This window comes from Chiloscyllium plagiosum, chromosome 33 (assembly GCF_004010195.1).
Source record: "Chiloscyllium plagiosum isolate BGI_BamShark_2017 chromosome 33, ASM401019v2, whole genome shotgun sequence".
NCBI classification, from domain to species: Eukaryota; Metazoa; Chordata; class Chondrichthyes; order Orectolobiformes; family Hemiscylliidae; genus Chiloscyllium; species Chiloscyllium plagiosum.
The window spans coordinates 25,849,256-25,869,637 of NC_057742.1; the positions used below are offsets into that span (position 1 = coordinate 25,849,256).

Genomic DNA, 20,382 nt, shown 5'->3' on the forward strand with positions numbered 1-20,382 from the left:
CATTTGGTTGGTATAGGAATTACCATGTTACCACTCAAGAGTCTGCAAACTTATTACTTCCCATTTCTCCCACTCCTGATGCCCTAGCTTTAAGCACTTCATTTGACAATGAAGACAGCATAAGTAAGAATTAAATATACAGACTGCAGAATACCTAAAGCACGGTTTAGGAATGGAAAATGAACCAGATTATCGTCAGTCTACAGCACACACCAGATCTTGAGATATATGTATAGATATATACCAATGTTCATAAATACGCACCATAAAGCATCGAAAGCATCTAGAAGAGTATTAAAAATGTATCAATAACAACCATTTTGAAATTAATTTTCAAATCATTTGATGATTACATAACCAAGATCATCACACTATGAGCTACGAGAGACAGACAAGAATGTAATGTATGGATGAACCTCTGTGAAATACCTTTAAAGCAGTTTTAAAATCAGAATTCCTGGAGTATCCTGATCAAAGAGCATAAAGATTCTGTTCAGTAGCCCCAAGTCAAAGACATACAATTGCCAAAAGAACTTTGTGTAGGTCACCAGACAAGGACAACAGGTCCCAGAAATGGTCAAACCTAAAGATGAAGGTATCATCCCCAAACTAAAGAGAGCATCTGTAGTAATGTTGAAACATCATATTTAAACTTCAGTTCCACACGGCTCCTAATTTCCATGCTCCCTAAGCATTGCAGAGCTTGCTGCTGGAAAGCATGTTAGGCCAAAGTACAAGCAGCACACTGCCAGCAAGAGGTCCACAATAAGAAGAAGAGATTTGCCAACACCAAAGAAAAGCCTCTGTACTGAAAACTCTTTGGACGTCAGGCAAGCATTTTCTTTCAATAAAAGCAAAACCCTGAGTATGTTGGAAACCTGAAACAAATCCAGAAAATGCTGGAGAAACTCAGCAGGTCTGGCAACATACCTGTAAAGAGAACATCAATAAAAAAAATTCGCTTTACACATGTTGCCAGGAATGCTAATTTCTCTAACATTTGTTCTAAGCTCAACAGTGATGTACAACTGTATGCTCTCAGGCATCAATACCTTGGAATTGAAATTGCAAATTCATTGCCTTTCCTTGAAATTGCATTACGAATGAATGGCTTTTTGTTGTTTTTTTATTTTGCTGATTGTATATTAATGATATATATGCACAGATATATTTTGAGCTTAAAGAACTGCATGTAAAGTTGTCACTTAAAGGCTCCAAACTAGTTCAGTCAGAAAGGAGACCAAGTGAGTAAGTTGACAAAATGAACACTCATGGGTCAAATGACTCAGACAGAAAACAGCAGCTCAATCTGTTACTCAAATAATCAGAACATGAATTTGGGGCAAATATCAGAAGAGCAGTGGCAATAAGCAGGTTATGACAGATCTACAGAAACATCAAAGGAAGGAATGTATGATGGTGCAGGAACGGTTGGTGAGGTAAAAGCCACTGAACAGAATTCTGTGGGAGTGATCAGCTCCATTATGACAACACAGATCGGAGAATCTGGAGCGTCACCCCAAATACAGAAAACCTGAAAAAGAAGCCAGTGCAATCCAGATGCTATTCAATACACATTATTAAAGCCAATAATAAAAAATGCTATTTCAAAACATTTAAAAAAGGGTGCAAGCACAGATTTTCAATCAGATAATTAAGGCAAATTCAGCCAAGTATCAGCGACAGACAATCATTTGGAGCATTTTCACATTTCAACTCTTTCGAAAAAAAGTGTGGGAGTCTGATAGTAAGCACACTAAAAGATCCCAACACACATGCAGGGCACAACAATCAGCCTTTGCACCACAGCGCACATAAGATCACCATCTATTTAGCTATAATAATTTCTATATCAGTGTTAAACTTTACAAGACTCACATTCTTGCCATAAACATTTCCTTTAGGTGAGGAACACACAGGAGCTAATGCAGCGTGTCATCCAGTTTAAATACTAACACAGCAATGCAGCATCACCCACAACTGCCAGTGACCTCCCATCATCAATTCAGGCCATATCCAGAAAACTCCCCCAAGAGCAAAACCACTGAAAACATCCTAAATGCAGTCAGCTGTTGATTCAGATAAATTGTGAGAGACAGGAAAAGACATTTAGTGAGCGATTTCACAGGGTAAAGAATCTTAAGCACAAGAAGTAATCGACTGAAAAAATAGGAAGAAACATAAATGCAGAATAACAGCATTTTCACAAGCCAGCTCATTAAAGCCTGGAGAAAATAAAAGATCTATAACAACAGATTCTTTCCCTCCTCCTCTATCTATTCTTGACGCTCCCCTGCTTCCCCCAAAAAATTTCTAAACTCCAGGCATGACCATTGGAATTAGCTGACAATTCAATAACAAATACAAGACCTAATGATACAGGAGGCAGTTTGTGAAACTTTATCTACTTACTGCAATGGAAAATGTCAGCAGAAACAACGTGATCTAACGGATCAAACAAATCAAACCCTTTGCTTTTTAAATGCTGATAACCACATTAAATCAGTATAAATTCCAGGGAGTGCCACCAAAAAAAAAGTGTTAAAACGACAGTGCAATTCCAGCCCAAATTAAACAAAACCACACACAAAGATTATTCACTAAAATTTTAGACAAACATCCTTACTGTGACTCACTGGTTCTGTAACAATTTGCATCATTTGATGGCGTGGGACCACTTAATCACAAGCCAAGATCAGGCCAGCTTCAACGCTCCACAGAGAAAAAAAAACCAGCAATAGTGTCACAAGTGAAACTAAACATCTAGGCGCTTGCAGGCTGAGTGCAATGTGTACAAATGGTGTTAAGGGTGTGTTCGGATTTGATGGTCAATTCCTTACACCATAGGTTGCTGACAGTCAATAATGTGGGAGTGGGGGGATTTGCAGGAGTTCAACCCAGCATTGGTACTTTGGATGTGATGGGAGTAATGATTGACTCAGTGTTGTCAGTACTGCTATAGCATGTGCCACTCAAATCACCAAAGTTAATTTTTCCCTGCCATCAAAAGAAACAGCCTTTATGACTGCACCTTTAGAATCAGTTAACTCATGAAAAGTGCAAAAGAGTACACGTAAATTGTTCACGTATGGACTGATACATTGTTGTGTGCAAGGTTGCCTGCATTGCTCTGAAAAAAATTCACATACTCAACTCAGACACAAACCAACTTATTAACAAAAGGAAATTATTGAACACACACCTTTGAGGCATCTGAAGGTGGCGATGGGATGCCTTTAACTCCCCCTTGTTTCAAGGTGCTCGAAGCTCTTTTGTTTATTCCAATCATCTTTTCTTCAGAAAGGACTCTTTGTTGCTCATGCTCAGGGAGGCTCTGCCATCGGACAGGATAAAAGTCTTAATGTTTTTCCATCATGGAAATCATAACTCAGTACAGAAAGGGGGGGGGGGGGGGGGGGGCAAGCCCACCATCTACCATTTGCTAACAGTAAGTGAAAGATACACCACTGAAAGAGAACAGATTAGGATCTAGAATCCATTCCTGGCACCTGCCACAGTCATATGACAAGATAAGAGAATGGTACCTACCAGTAAAAACCGATGAAGATTAATTTCGTACTCCTTCTTTTTCTGTGGGAAGGTAACAAAACAAGTCTAAGTATCAACATCTGATAATTTCATGGTCTCAACTGTTCTAATCCAAGTTAAGACAGCATTAAACAATCAATTTTGAAACAAGCCCTCTCCCAACAAGCACAGATAACTCTTTGAACAGAGTGGAACCAACAGACAGAGCTATAAAATTTGTTTAATTATTCCTTTCACCACAAAAGCCAATTTCACTAGAACAGTGAGTCGATACGAATGGGAAGCAAATCAAAACAAGACTGAAAATGAAGCATTACTCATCGTTGATCACATTTGATTTAAAAGGGTTAAAAGTTTTGAACACTTGGAAAAGAAGTTGCCAAATTTCTTACTTGTTCACATCGTTTCTGATATGCATCCTTCTCTTTCTGAGACAACATCTTCCACTGCTTGCTGCACAGTACCATACGCTCAGTGCTGGGAATATCTTTCATGTTGGACATTAGCTCAGCACAATAGAGAGAATAGCCATTCCTGAAACAGAAACGGAGAGCGTGATGTGGTATTGTTTTCTCCCACTGTTTAGAACATTCCCATCCCTGTAATGGTATTGGAGGTTATACCCATAAACTCAAATGTTTCGGAGTCAAGCATTTGAGATGACATGCCTAAGAATGGGAACTTAGAATAAACCAATCACTGAGGCACTAAGGATTTCCCCTTTACACCTGAGAAAGCCATAGAGAAAGCCAATGCAGAATTGTAAAAAGTAGGTTTTTGAGAAAACAATTGAAGTTGTAAACAGGAGAACATTTTATGGAAAAGTAGAATACTACACACCCTGGAAATCTGAAAATAAAGATCAGTAAGTGCGAGAAAAAAACCTTGGCAGCATCTGCGGCTACACACACTATTAAGGTTTGTGATCTTTTGTCAGAACTGTTAAAAGTTAAAAGGGTTTTGGATAAGGGTGGGTGGGACGAGAAGAAAGGGAAGTCTGTGACAGACAGTAGAGATTGTATGTCAGAAGAATTAGACTTGCAAAGGCAAAGGGAGCAATGATGGGGCAAGAAAAGAAACAAATGAATGTGCTTAAAATGTGTGGACTGCTGAGCGAGAGCAAGAGAAGCATCAAAACAAGGATAAGGAAACAGTGAGGGTCACCATTTATGATCTCAAAATGGTTGATCTCAATTTGTGAACGCTGCAAAGGTGAACAGAAAGGCTGGTGCTCAACACTAAGTTGAGTTTCACTGGAACAACGCAGTAGCCCAAGAAGAGAGATTTCATCACAAACCATGTGGTGGAGAATTAAAAGGACGTGCTCCCAGAAGCTGAGGGTCATCTTCATGGATTGATGCAAGGTAGTCACCCAAACCTCTCCAATATTCTCATGAAGCAACAAATAGTGCACGAGAGTGTAAGTAGTAAAAGATGACATCATCTGGACCAGTGTTTGCAGCTTTGATGGCAAGGAGTGAGGATCTAAAAAGGCTACCATTACATCTCAAGTTTCTAATGGAATGATACCATGGGAAAGAGACAGGGTGCTGGGGTCAACAGGAATAGATCAAAGCATCACAGAGGAAAATATCCATTACATACTACTGAAAAGGGAAAGGAGGGGATGGTAGCTGCAAGGCAAAGGAGAGAAATTGATTCCTCGGTTAAGAAGATTGGCTGATGGCTGCTGAAGATGTGGGAACCTTATCATGGCTCAAGGGAAAGGTGACAGTAAAGTACAGGAAATGTGACAGGGCCTTGATAACGATTTTGAAATTCATCAAACTGAAGGCAAGTTATCAAACCAGTTTGAAGAGCAGTTAGGCAACAGAAGACATAGGGATTTTACAAATCATTCTTGGGACTCAAGCATTGCTGGCTGGTCCACCTTGCCCTTGAGTTGATGGTTGGATGTGAGCTGCCATTTTGACACACTACAGTTCATTTGGTGTAGTTACAGTCTTGATACTGTTAGGGAGGGAGCTCCAGCATTTTGACCAGATAACATTGAAGTAACAACAATATATTTCCAAGTAGGATGTGAGTGGCTTGGAGGAGAACTTGTACCTCACGATGTCCGCACATATCTGACACTCTTATCCTTCTAGATAGTACTGGTTGTAGATTTGCAAGGTGCTGTTTAAGGAGTATTGATGAATATCTGCAGTGTATCTTGTCAATGGTACAAACTGCTGCAACTGATCATTGGTGGAGGGACTGAACATTTGTAGATGTGGTGCCAATCAAGCAGGCTGCTTTGTCCTGGATTGTGTCAAGCTTGAAGTGTTGCTGGAGCTGTACTCATCCAGGTAACTGGGGAGCATTCCATCACACCCCTGGCTTGTGCCTTCTAGATGGTGGATAGACTTTGTGGAGTGAGGTGGTGAGTTGCTGCCCGATTCCTAACCTCTGACCTGCTCTTGCAGCCATTGTATGTCTTTGGCTGGTCCAGTTGAGTTTCTGGTTAATGGGAACCTCAAGGATGTTGGTGGTGATGGACTCATAGTTGGTAATGCCACTGAATGGCAAAGGGCAGCAGTTGGATTCTCTCTTGTAAATAGCCATTTGCTGGCATTTGCGTGGCATGCATATTATTTGTCACTTGTTAGTCCAATCCTGGACATTAACTGCTTCAATTTCTGACTCACTAACCAAGCTCAACACTTCGCTTCTGACCTTATGATAGAGGCAAGGTTATTGAAGCAGCAGAAGATGGTTGAGCCCAAGACAATACCCTGAAAAACTACGAGAGATGTTTGGAGCTGAGGTGACTGACCCCCAACAACCATAACCATCTTTTGTGCCGGCTATGACTCCAACCAGTAGAGTTTTCCCTCAGAGTCGCACTGACTTCAGTTTTGCAAGGATTCCGGAATGTCACAGTCAGTCAAATGCAGACTTAATGGAATAATAAATTGGGAAGAAGTGACTATCAATGTTCCAAAAAGACCTGAGTCAGGGCCTCAAATACTCAACATATTAATTTGCCATGTTAAAACACAAAAGAGGTTTATCCACAAGTTTGCCGATACCAGAACAACTAGTTGTATGATGAGCAGTGTAGACAGGAGCATAAAACAGCAGAGATACATTGATAGATGAAGCAAGTAAGCAAAACTGTGGCTGATACATTTCAGTGCAGACACAGCAAGGGGATGGTCATTTTAAACCACAAGGCAACAGAGCCCATTAGGAAAAGTGGAGCTCCTCCCAGAGGGATTTCGAGCTGGAGGCTTCCATCTACAGATCTGGAAAATGTGGTCACATAGAAAAGAAATCAAAAGAGGCTAACGGAATGTTTGCGGTTATAAGAGTCAGACTTTACTACAGTTGTATGAAGCCCTGGTTCGAGTGCATCTGGAGTGTTCTGTTTACACCTGAGCACCCAAACCTTAGAAAGTTTATTTTGGCTTCAGGAAGCACACAGTGCAGATATACAAGAGTGCTAAGGAGTCCATGAAGTAAGAGGTAAATATAGACATCTTCATGATCAAACTTCACAAAGTATTTTGCGGACAACGAAGAGCTTCTGAAGTGTAGTCATTGTTGTAATTCGGAAAAAGTGGCAAACAGTTATGTGGTTATGACTCGACAAATGTGTTTGTGCATGTTAATCAAGGGATAAACGTTTAACCGTACATGTGGGAGAATTCTCCTGCTGAGCATCAAAATGATGCCATGGGATCTTTTATTTCCACTTGATTGGAGAAATGTGGCCTTCATTTAACAATTCACCCCAAAGACAGCAGTTCCAAAAGTTCTGCATTCCCTTGATACTGTGAAACACAGTGTGTGTGCATCAGCCGTAATTTTTGTGTTCATGTCCTGGAGTGGGATTTCAACCTAGAACATTGATTCAGCTGAAGCACAGCTGACACTAGAGACTTTAAATCAGCGAGACTTGAATGCCATGGAACATGGAGGTTTCATTGAAGCTTTTAGGATTCTGTAGCCCAACAACTTCCAGAAATAAATTAGAAAATGAATGCATGGGAGGGAATTCTTCTGTCCTGTTTGGATTGGAGGTGGCCCAAGAAGAAATGTTGCCCCACTTTGGTAAGCTGAAAGATAGCTACTCCCAGTTATAGAGACCACCATCATCCATTCTTCTGCTCAAAGAGGATACCCTCCCCTTAAAGAGATAGCCACATGGATCTGCATCTCCAATCCTTTCATCAAATCCAAAACTATTAAACTGTTCTCAATTTTTAACAGTTGTGTGCTTCTTTACTTTAGTGCATGCACCATATCCAAACTGCTGAATAAATTACTTCAAAATCAATTATGACTTCAACCCCCTTTTTGAGCCACCTGCAAGTCTAGGTTCAAATCCTACAACTTTCAAGATTCTCCCTTCACACACATTTAAGGTGGACACTTACGGTGGTGGCTTTGTGGGTCGACCATCAAACCTGTCCTTGAGCTGTCGCTCAGCTTTAGTCAGAGTATTTTTGGTCAAGTCATCCAGATTGATGCTTTGTTCTGGGTGACGTATAACATAATCTCTCATTGCTTCCTGCAAGCAGAAGGTAATCCATGTTGAAATTTATTCATTAATTCCACGTCTTCTTTTCCAGTCCTAAATTAGATCTTAAGTACTGCCTGTAACTCTTCAGTATTAGTCACAGTCAGAGGTTTGCAACTCAGAAACAGACCCTTTGGCCAATCTGTTCATGCCGCCCAGTTTTCACAACTGAATTAGTCCCATTTGCCTGTGTCTGCTCCTTGTCCCTCCAGATCTATCACAAGCATGTACCTGTCCAAAATTAGTGTTATTTACAAAATGGATTTCCAGTCCTTTTAAGAGATTACATTTTCAAAGAGCTGGTGCAGATACAACGGGCCAAATGGCATTGTAACATTGTGGCTCTGCTTCAGATTCATTCTTCTATGGCAGGTTTCCATAGCCTTCCTGCAATCTGCCCAAATGGCTATTCACTATACATTTGCTGAGGCAATGAGGGTTTCATTCCACCATACACTATAGGCTGCCTTTGCCAGGCTCATGAAGGAGATCATCAGCCCAACTGCACTGCTTCCCCCCACAGGCCTGCAAAGATTTCCTTTTTAAGCAAAGATCTAGTTTCTGTCAATTGAACCTGCTCCTCCCATTTTTTCAAATGATAATTCTTCCAAGTGAAGCAAAAAAATCTTGTCTCTCCTTGGACATCTTTGTCAATCATTTTAATCTCACCCCTCTGGTTACTGACTTTCCCACATAAAGCGTTTACAGAACTTTGCACTTCACTCCACAAAATGTAATTTACTTATTCCTGAAGTTTGCTAATTTCCTCACTGTTGGTAATTTGCAAAATTGTATCACCTATAATGAACTGAAATGTCAACTATTTCACTCTCCACAGATACTGCCTGATTTGAATATTTCCAGCCTTTTCCCAGTTCTTAATTCACTAAAACTCTTCTGTTTTGTTACACGCCCTGTTTCCCATTACCCTTTTCTTTAATCCATTAAGCTTTGCTGACACATCAAAACTGTGGCACTTTAATCAAATATCATTTGGAAAACCACAGATACAACAGCACAAGCCTCTTCAGTATTTAACTAAAGGCATCAAATAAAGCTAATCAGATACAATTTGCCTTTAACAAACCCATGTAGACTGTCATTAAGCTACTTTCATCCAAGTGACATGGATAATGGTCTCTACATTTCTGTAACAATATTAGGCCAACTCACCTGCAGCATCTGTGGAGAAATAAAGAGTTAACTTTGAGTTCAATATGACTCTTCTTCAGTACAATGCTGACAGACTTACCGAGTTCTTCCAATACTTCTTTCCCCCCCCCAGATTTTCAGCATTGCAGTGCTTTGCCATTACACATTAGGACGTAGCAAAGCTGCCCATTCTGTACAAGAGGATTTCTTCTTAAATCCTTAACCAATTCCATCTTCCATTTTATTAGCTGTTTACAAAAGGCTCAAGAGTTCTCTCACAGGTTACCCACTGAGTCAGAGAGTTGTACAGCACAAAAAAAAACAGATCTTTCTGTCCAACTTGTCCATGCTGGACACAGATCTTAAACTGAACTAGTCACATTTGCATACACTTGGCTTACATCCTTCGAAATCTTTCCTATTCATGTGCCTGTCCAAGTCTTTTAAATGTTGTAACTGCACCTGCCTCTACCAATTCCTCAGATTCTCTCTCTTTTCTTTAACAATAAAGTTGAACTTGGATCATTCTTTCTCCTGACCATAGCAGGGCTTTCGGAGTAGCAATAAAGGAGCATAATACATGATTGATTTTGCACAATTTTAGTTTGTATTCAATAGATGAGATCTAGCGTGTGTTTCTAACATTACTCTGAATTTGATACATCAACACGCAACCCCATGCTAGATAGCCAGTTTAGGCCATACTGCTTGGACAATTCTACAACTTAAAAGGGAAACACAAACAGGTATTGATGGACTGCTAATCATTAAAGCAGTGGCCCAGAATGATCATCTGCCTTTTTACCTTCCCAAAACACCATGCCGAAGCTTGGTACATTCTACTCCAATTAGACTGAACAGCAGAACCATAAATCTTAGACACAACGCATACTAAATTGTGGGTATTTGGACATTCAACAATTACATTTGAATTCTTATCCTTCCTTCCTTTATTTATTTCACAGGATGTGGCTGACACTGGCATGGCCCGTATCTGACTTCATCTCGAGTGCTCTTGAACAGAATGATTTTGCCAGACCATTCAGAGATACTTAAGCATTACATCAGGAAAAGTCTCACGTAGTGGGGACCCACATATAGGTCCGGCAGGCAAGGACTAAAGGGCAGATTAAATTAAGCAATTCAGATTCCAACATGGGCGTTGGGGCCTTGCAACCTTCTTCCCCCACCATGAGCTTGGACCTCTGCATTTCTCACACAAATGATGTTGCAGCTAGACTGCCTCCTCCATATCAAACCACAAGAACAACCCCTCAGTGGAAATTGCAAAAAGATCATCTAAACAGCTCCATCCTCATTGGACCGCCTTACACAATGAGGCCTGTAGGTTTACAAGCGAAGCAATACCACTTTTGCCAGTATCTACTTACCTCATAGAGCTCACGCTGCTCCAAACTTTTGCCAATCCATTTGAGTCGTTTCTTGTCAGATAGCTGGGACCACTGCTTCCCCAGTGCCTCTTTAACATCCTTCATAGTTGCCTGGGGAAACAAACCAGTTTTACTGATACAGGGTTTCTAACCTCAGAGATGCATCTTTTGACAAACAGTCACAACACAACTTCACTTTTAGCAAATATAACTTAGGACTGGTTGTTAGTCTTGTTGCTGTGGTCAAATAATACAAGGCTGAATCATAACTAATGTTCCCCCGCAGCAAGTCACATACCAGGGGCATGCTTCAAACTTTTTAAATCGATGTGGCCATTTGTTCAAATGTTGACATAAGCTGTCATTCATTAATCTTCAAATATGCTCACATTAAATGTGCCATTTGCTAAGTATTCAGGCACAATTTTTTCCCCCTGTTAAGAGATAAACATAATAGGTCTTCTGATCAACAAAATCCTGAATCATTAAATATGTTTCCCTCTCAGGAGCTGTTGTCTGACCACAATTTTCAGTTCGTATAATCAAAATATATAGTTGGCTTCAAGGATGTATTGCTATAGGAGCTAAGTGATGCTAATAAGAAACAATGCTATGAAAACAATTAAGAGTCTAGATAAAAGCCAAAGAGCATGGATCAGATTAGTTGAACTAATCTGCTGCAGTATGAGATGAAATATCCTCAAAAATTGTTGATACAACTTAAACCTCCCTAGAAGGTATAAAGTGGCCCTAGGATTTATTCAGTTTGACTCATTGTAAACGGAAGGGGCATATTAACTGAATGTTGGATATTGAGTATAATATTAATCAGAGCTAAAATATAGACTGAGTATCTCCACACATCTGAGTAAGTGACATTATGAGAATTTGAACCAGATGTTTCTTCAGCTTAGCTGACATCAACGGTTAGCTCAAGAAATTACAAACTTTTGAACACCCCAATTGCCTCCCCTTAAATCAGCAGGGCTGGTGTCGGACCTTTATTACAAACAAGGCTCAACAGCCATAGATTAATGAGCACCATCAAAACCCTGCATCCTCCAAATGACCCAAAAGTGTCTCTGGTGCAAGGATTTCAAGCTCCTCATCAGATGCATGGACACAAGATGATAAAAAGTGATCATTTTAAAAACAATCAACTCAGTAGCAATGACAGACACAAAGAGAATAATAAAACTGCAAACTAGTAATATTTGTACATCATGAAGCAAAATCAAGGGAGGCTGGACAGAGAACTGGGTGGGAGGTCATCTCCCTTATTGGAATTGGATCTTCTGCGACAGTATTCTTGAATTTGCCAAAAATTGTAGTTAAACATGAGATACAGTGTGTGTGCAACAATACTTCAGCAGGAATAATGAAACGCAAACAGGGGTGGAGATGAACAAGTGTGAGGGATAAGCAGCAAGCCAACAATTTACATTGCACTAAATCAGATAATCCGATATTACATTGCACCCATCCCATCACATTTCCTGGAGATACGGGAGAGCCTTAATATTTGGTTGGCATTGATGAGCAAGAAGAGTTTTCATGTGAGAATCACAGATGCCCAAGTCTTTTAAGTGAAGTTGTGTATGAGAATTTTAAAAATGGGAATTAAATGAATGTCCACAGAAGACACTTGAAAAAAATTGATATTTAATTGAATTGATAACAATTAAATATATTAAAAGTAAAATCTCTATAGTCTACCAGACTACAGGGCTGCTGTCTCATTACAGAGAGATGACAGCTGATGGCAAGACTAACAAAATCATGATCACAGAACCACCAGAGGAAGCAAGATTGGAACATAGAAAATGTATCTAATTATTCATCTCCAACTAGTGGGTTGCAAAGACAAATCAGATTGTTCTGGTATAACTCGCATTTCATCAATGCAAATTGGCGATAATGCAATTGATCAATTGTGGACATTGTTCAGATAACGCAAATGGTATACTGAATAAGTATAGCAATTTTCTGTAGCGAGCTTCTATTGCATGATTTTCTATGGCAGTTTTCCATAGTGTGATAATCTACAGTGCAAGGTTACAGATGAACCCAACTATCGTGTCATTGCAGAACGACCTGTAATCAAGTCCATTACCTGTGGATGCAGCTTCATGAAAGCCTTCTTCTCATGAAGGTACCAGAGTTGCTGGGGTGTTTTAGGTTTCTCTGGAACATCTGTTCTCTTCACATTCTCTAACAGTTCAGGATGGTCCTCTCTTTGGAAAAACAAACAAAAATACATTTGCAAATTTAGCTGACACTACACCGCATTATTTGATGAGCTGAAACTACACATGTGCATATCAAGGCAAATCTCTTTCCATTACTCAGGGGCAGGTGGTGAATTAATTTTGATTAACCAGTTCCAGGAGCCATCGCTTCATCCCATCTATTAACTAGACAGCAACGTGGTTATCCAAATATATAGTAAATGGCTCAGTTCAGCTCTATCCGGTGTTCTTTCCTACCCTTGCCACCTCCCCATTCAATATCCATCCTTCAGGCATGGATTTTAATGTCTTGCCCATCTTCCATCTTCATTTAATATCTTATAAAACATGCATATAACCAATCACATACAGAGTTGAGCCTACTGTAACAGCAAATGAATTCATAGTGAAATATTAAGCTTTGCAATTTTTAAAAAAAATTTTAAGGGAGGGATGCAAATTCAATTATTTGAAAGTTACCTGAATCTGACCATATTACGTTCAAAGTCTTCTTTTTCCTTCTGAAACTCCTGAATATATTTCATCTACAGCAACAAAAAAAAATTAGTATTTGCATTCAAGGAGGCAACTGTGTTCAAATATATTTTGGCTTGCATTCCTATTCTTAATATCAACATATCTGAAGTTAAAAATCACACAACACCAGGTTATAGTCCAACAGGTTTAATTGGAAGCACACTAGCTTTCGGAGCGACGCTCCTTCATCAGGTGATTGTGACAATCCTGATGAAGGAGCGTTGCTCCGAAAGCTAGTGTGCTTCCAATTAAACCTGTTGGACTATAACCTGGTGTTGTGTGATTTTTAACTTTGTACACCCCAGTCCAACACCGGCATCTCCGAATCATGAACATATCTGAAGTTCCTCTTGCAACGTAAGCACCAGTGTAGGCACAGTGAGATGCACTAACCTTCTTCTTTTCTGGCAGCTCCTTATATTTCTTGGAGAGAATTTTAGTCAGATCCAAGTTGCTCATTTCAGGATGAAGCTTTGCATATTTTGCCCTTTTCTCCATAAAGAATCGAAAATAAGGCGTGAGGGGCTTCTTGGGAAAATCAGGATGTTTCTGTAAAAAAATGGAAGAGATAATCACTTCATGCCAGCACTGCATCACCACCTACGTACCCACTGCAACATCAAATTTACAGAATGCTTTCACGCTCAAAGATGCCACCAAAGTTGCAAAGAGGAGATGGTGGCAGCCTAAAGGTAATATTGATGTTTTAATGGCCCAGAGATCCTGTTAATGCTTTTGGGACATGAACTCAAATTCCACCACAGCAGTTGGAAATGCTTTAATGAATAAATTGAATTTAAATAAAAGTAACTGAAAGTTAACCTCAGTCATGGTAACCATAAAACCATCAAGCGTTGTAAAAACCCTTCTGATTCACCAATGTTCTTTATGGAATGAAATCTGCTTATCCACTTGAGACTCCAAACATTCTCCAAGCTCTCTGAAATGGCCTAGTAAGCCAGTTTTACCAACTGTTACAGAAAGGTTCGGCTGCAGCAGTTCAAAGCTGCAGCTTAGCACCATCTTCAAGGCAATTAGACTTCCATTAGAGATGCTAATCTTACCAGTGACACCCACATCTCATGAATAAATAAAAAAATTAGTTCAAGATTTTTAAATGGTTCAAGCAGAATGTCACAAATATCAAACATGGTCAGCAGATGTTAAATATATTCCTTAATTATTCTTCCTCCTTCTCTACTAGGTTGGTTTGATTAAAACACATTTCAAAGGTCCGAGATACCCTTCATTTAATGTCTTGAGTGGACTACAGTTGAAAAATTTGGTAGTGTTAGCACTCTACTTCCCGAAGTCCAAATGTTCTACCAGGTATTTTCATTTTATCTCCTCTTGATTTTTCAAGTCATTAAACATTTGCATCTCCAACCGCTCTATGTCTATTTATCCCCACTCATTCCATTCAGTGTTTATGTGCATTATTCATTTTATCTTACGAGTTCTGGGATGAGAGGAAACTTAGAAGTAAACATTTATTTTCTAAGTTCTATAGAGGTCTGAAATAAAATGGCTGCTACAAATTGATAGAATCTACAAGATAATCCAAATTCATTTTGACTGTATTGTAATTACCACAGTTAAAGAATATCTACAATTTCAAGGTTACTCTGCTGTGATTTGGCAGCGGTGGCTCAGAGATGGATGGAACCTCCTTGCGATTACTACAGCAAAGAAAGTCTAAAAAAAGTGGAAAAGTGCTTAGTGCGCTGCCAGTTCAGATTTAACATTTAGAAGCAGAGTAAAGCATGCAACCTAACTTTTCCATATTACATTTGTGAACGCCCCAGCCATCAGAAGCATCCACTGACTGCACTAACGCAACTCATCATTCCCCACACCCACCATCGTAATATTATTAAACCTTACATCAACAATTCCAATTTGAAGTGTTTTCAGCTTGGAATTAATTCAAATAGACTTAATTGAAAAGCAGATTACTGTAGAAGCTGGAATTCTGAAATAAAACAAGGAAATACTGAAATAATCAGAAGATCGTCATCAATGGGAGAAACAAATAGCCACTTTGGGTCAATGACCTTCCTTGCATCAGAACTCCAAAAAGTTACCTACATAGTAGGTTTTCAGCCAGGAGTGGGCATCACAATGTCAAAGGAAGGCCTGTGATAAGATGGAGGATAAAACAGTCAATGACAAGGCTAAAGGGAACTTTGATGGATAAGAGAAGAAACAAGAGATGTGCACTGAGCAGGAGCATTGTATTTGAAACTAAAAAGAGAAATATGCAAAAGGGATACAAATCAAATCAAGGAAAACAATTTATATTCTGAAATTGGAGTCCAGGAAGTTGTAAAAACCCCAGTCGAAAGAGAGGGCGCTGTGGCTCAAGTGTACTGGGGGCTTCACTGAAACAGTTGAGCACAGAGATGTCAGTATGAGAACAAGATGGAGAACTGGAAGATCAGGCCGCTAGAGGTTCAGTACGTTGAGTGATCCACAGTTCACAAGAAGAAGGAGCCAGCTGGCATTCTGGATCTCTAACTTAGAAGAGATCACATTGTAAGCAGTGGGTTCAAGAGATTAGATTGAAAATACAAGTAAATCCCTGCTTCATTTGGAAGGAGTACTGGGGACTTTGGATGGTGCAAGTAAAGGGCAGGTGCTGCATCCCCTGATTTGCATATAAAGATGCTGCAGGAAGAACTGACTGAAGAAGAGATCAGCACAAAGAGAAAAGCCCCTATGAAGTTCTGAAAATGGAAGGTAGAAGGAGGTTGTACGTGATGGTTGTATCATGCTGGAGGTTGGAAACTGACCTGCTGATATGGAGGCTGATGGATGGAATGGAAGGAATAGGAAACCACATTATGGCTGTAGGAGAGAAGAGATGGGAGCAAAGATGCAGGAAATGTGGTGGACACGATTGAGGAACATTACAACTTCAGTGGTTAGAGGGAGGTTAGAACCCTTGGCTGAAGATAAAAGACGGCATTCTCAGAAACTGTGTGGAGGGCTGCATCATAAGAATAGTTGCCAAGGAGATGGAGGAACTCACCATGGGAGTCAATAGGCTACATAATTAATTAGTGATACCTGCATCATGAGAAAAGGATTCAGAGATGCTAAGGAGAGGTGCAGATGGCCCATGAGAAGCGAAGGGAGGGTGTAATTTGAAGCAAATTTTCCAATTCAAGGCAAGTTCAGAATATGACAGTGATGCAGTCAGGAATGTGCCGAAGAGCAAGAACTGAGAGAAGAGGACCAAATAGAACTAGATGTTCCACATAGCCCATTAAAAGACAGGTATAGCTAGGACTCATAAGGGCACCCACAAGAACACTTGCACGAAGTAAGGTGAATTCAAAGAGAAATGGTTCAATAAGAGAGCAAGCTCAGAAAAGCAGGAGAGAGTGGTCAATGGAAACAGATCTCCACCCAATGAAGAGGACAGCCCTCCCTGGTCACTGTGGCAGGCATCAAGAGATATAGAGATTGGACATCCATGGTAAAAAGATGGAATTTGTGGACATGACATAGGCAACTTTTAAAGTGGTGGAGGACATCAGAAGAGTCATAGATGTAGGCTGGGGAGGAGGCAACACCAGCCTAAAGGGCAGAGCTGTTAGACTGAGTCTGTCATGGTTGGCGAAACATGATTGCTCTCATTCTCATCAACCTACCTGCCGCAGGTGCATCTGACCAAGAGATTATTGGTCAAAGTGACCATCCCACAGTTCCTCTGAAGACAAAGTTCTGTTTTTACATTGAAGTTACCCATCCTCATGCTGTGGAACTACTGCTGTGCAAAATGGAGAGACTTCAAACAGATCTAGTGACTCAAGCCTGGACATCAGCAGAATTGCACTCTACCACGTTCTGCAAACTCATATCAACCCTGGTCCAAGGAAGAGTGCAGAGGTACATGCCACTGGGAGCAGCACCAGGCACCCTTAAAACCAGAGGACCAACCTGGCAAAGTTACAACACAGGACTACTGGCATACCAATATGATAAGCAGCAAGTGACAGAGAGAACCAAACAGTTCCACAACCAACTTAAGTTCTGCAGTTGTGCCACAATTAGTTGTGAACTGTGGTGGACTATTACTGGAGAAGGCTCTACAAAATCCTTAACCTAAACATCAGGGGAGCCCAGTACATCAGAAAAGGCTGAAGAATTTACAATAGTCTTCAGCCAGAAAAGTGTCAAGCAATCCACTTTGGCCTTCTCCAGATTCCCCACTATTTCAGAGGTCAATCTTCAGCCAATTTCAATTCACTCCACATTGTTAAAAGAAAATGGCTGTTAAGGCACTAAACATTGAAAGACTACAGACCATGACAATATTCCGTCAATAGCACTTGAGACTCATATTCCAGGACTGGGGACACCCCTAGCCATTGAGTACCAGTAAAGCTGCAACACAGGCATCTATCCAGTCTGGAGAGAATTGCCTGTGTCCTGTACACAAAAAAGCAAGACAAAAGTCCAACCTAGCCAATCAATGCTCCATCAATCTACTTTTAAAACAGCAAGTGAAGGAAGGGATCATCAACAATGCTACCAAATAACCTGCTTGTGGCTGCTCAGTTGGGTTCCCTGTGGCTAGTCATCTCGTGACCTCATTACAGCCTTAGCTCTTAATGCACAAAAGAGGTGAATTCCAGAATGAGGAAACACATTTGTCGGAGTGTGGCGTCGAACAGCACTGGCAAAACTTGAGACAACAGGAATTGAGGGAAAATAGTGTGTTAGTTGGGAGCATTAGCTGGCACAAAACAAAATGGTTGTGGTTATTGGATGTCACTTATCATCAAGGTATCGCTGCAGGAGTTCAGAGATGAAATATATTGCAGTCGGCCTAAAGCCCAGCTCACCACCACCTTTCCAAGAACAATTAAGGATGGGAAATAAACAATGGGACAGCTAGCACCATTTAAATCCCCTGAATAAATTAATACAATATAGTAGCCACAGCTGTTACTTTACACAGAACATTATGCTAAACTCGTTCTCATCACCATTTGGCCACTGAGGTACTCAAGACTGCAACTGGACAGCTTAGATCAGTATCAGGTCCTCTGTTGCAGTTTGGAGATTCTTACACAAAAACATTTGTCCAATTATCTTAAGTAGATCGATTTGAATCCCAATGCTTTTCAAGGTAATAAAACGTTATAATTTACATCTAGCCTCAGTACGCCAGACATCTAATGTCACTGATCTCATTTGTGAGTGGGTCATTTCCAGATTATTGATTGTATCATTACAAATTTGTAGCCTGACAACCAGAGATAAAACTACAAGAATAATAGCTGAATATGAATGTTACAATTTCACTCCGTTGAGTGCGCATACAATCCCATCATTCGTTCAGCTCAGTGACAAACTATCTTTACAGCTTTCTAAAAAAAAAATTAGAGTAAGCCTCCATGTAGCTGAGCTAGATTTCAGTAAATCAATACCACAAAACACGAAATGGGCTTCCATTTTAAAATTTATGCTTACAAAGCAAAATTATTTAAAAACCTACTACAGAAATATGTATATCATGCTATACAGCTTGCCTGATATACAAATAACATTAATTCTTTCAAGAGTTTATGGTTTTTATTTGACAGAATTTCAGATGACAGACCTGTTGGCAATCCACAAGTCACTTCTAGAGGCTTGCCTATAGAGTAAGGGCTCCATAATTCAAGTGGCACGGTGGTTTGCATGGCTGTCTCACAGTGCCAGGGACCCGGGTTTGATTCCACCCTCGGTCTGTGTGGAGTTTGCACATTCTCCCCACGTCTGAGTGGGTTTCCTCCGGGTGCTCCAGTTTCCTCCCACAATCCAAAGATATGCAGGTTAGGTGAATTGCTATGCTAAATTGCCCGCGGTGTTCAGGAATGGGAGGTGCACTAGTTGGGGGTAAATGTAGAGTAATAAGGTAGGGGAATGGGTCTGGGTGGGATACTCTTCAGAGGGTCAGTGTGGACTTGTTGGGCCAAATAGCCTGTGGAGGTTCTTAGCATTTATCTTGACACAGAAATGCTGGGGTCCATGTGCTGTCATTAAATCCATTATGGAGGGAATTCCAGGGTTTTGACCCAGCGACACTGAAGGAACAGTGAAACGTTTCCATGTCAGGACTGAGATTGGTGTGGTGGGGAACTTGCAAATAGTGGTGTCCCCATGTATCCGTTGCCCTCATCCTTTCTAGATGTTAGTGCCTGTGGGTTTGTAAGGTGCTGTCCAAGGCACACTAGGATTTAGGGGGGCACCAGCAATGCTTAAAGGACTAACTGGTGAAAGAAACCCCAGTTCACAAATCTAAAATAGTGATAACCATATCATACTTCTTTTAATCAAGGGACTGCTGGCAAGCAGCATTTATTGCCCACCCCCAAATGCCCTACCACTAGCTCCTTGAACCACTGAAATCCACAGTGGTATATTAGAAAGTTCAGCATTTTGACCTAGTAATGATGAAAGGGAAGTAACATATACCCAATTAAAATTAAAATAGTATTATGTACTAGGAGCAGACAGCTCTTACTTTTAGATTACTTTAGTCACTGATTGCTTCAAATGCAGAGCACAACAGTAGACCTCTTGTAGTCTTGAATTCACATAATAATACGAATGCAAGTGACTAATGGCAGTGAGGAAACATTTTGTTTTACAAAAAGAGTTAATCTCTGATGGCACTAGCAGCGTATACCTACAAACATGTGTCCCCTAACTATTACCAAGAACCTTCCTCCAAAAGGCCCGAAAGCAAACCTCCTCTTCAGGCTAAAATAGCACTCGAGAAAGGTAGATTTTAAGAAGCTTTCTGTTCCACTCGCAAGTTTTGGTACATGTATCTGAAACAATTGCAAAGTGTGTTTGCATTTGAATGGGACAGCTTGATTGCTCCAAGCAAACTGCCTGACAGAGTAGGAGAGTGACAAATTTCAGCAGGAGATAAATATATATTGTTACAGAATGCGAAATTCTTACTTAATAGCATCTGCAGTTGATCCATAGATCT

The 20,382-nt window shown here is 40.3% G+C and overlaps 1 protein-coding gene across 8 annotated transcripts in view; it reads right to left on the reverse strand.

Annotated features, from left to right (window-relative positions):
* The window catches only part of ubtf (upstream binding transcription factor), a 73,122-nt gene that overhangs the window by 24,936 nt on the left and 27,804 nt on the right, over positions 1-20,382 (reverse strand). For all 8 annotated transcript variants that reach the window (XM_043675181.1, XM_043675182.1, XM_043675185.1 and 5 more), the window contains exons 5-12: positions 13,779-13,934; positions 13,329-13,393; positions 12,734-12,854; positions 10,621-10,731; positions 7,935-8,068; positions 3,942-4,083; positions 3,550-3,591; positions 3,203-3,334 (exon numbers count right to left, since the gene is read on the reverse strand). In XM_043675181.1, coding sequence (XP_043531116.1) covers positions 3,203-3,334; positions 3,550-3,591; positions 3,942-4,083; positions 7,935-8,068; positions 10,621-10,731; positions 12,734-12,854; positions 13,329-13,393; positions 13,779-13,934 — 903 coding nt within the window. The remainder of the gene's footprint in view (positions 1-3,202; positions 3,335-3,549; positions 3,592-3,941; positions 4,084-7,934; positions 8,069-10,620; positions 10,732-12,733; positions 12,855-13,328; positions 13,394-13,778; positions 13,935-20,382) is intronic.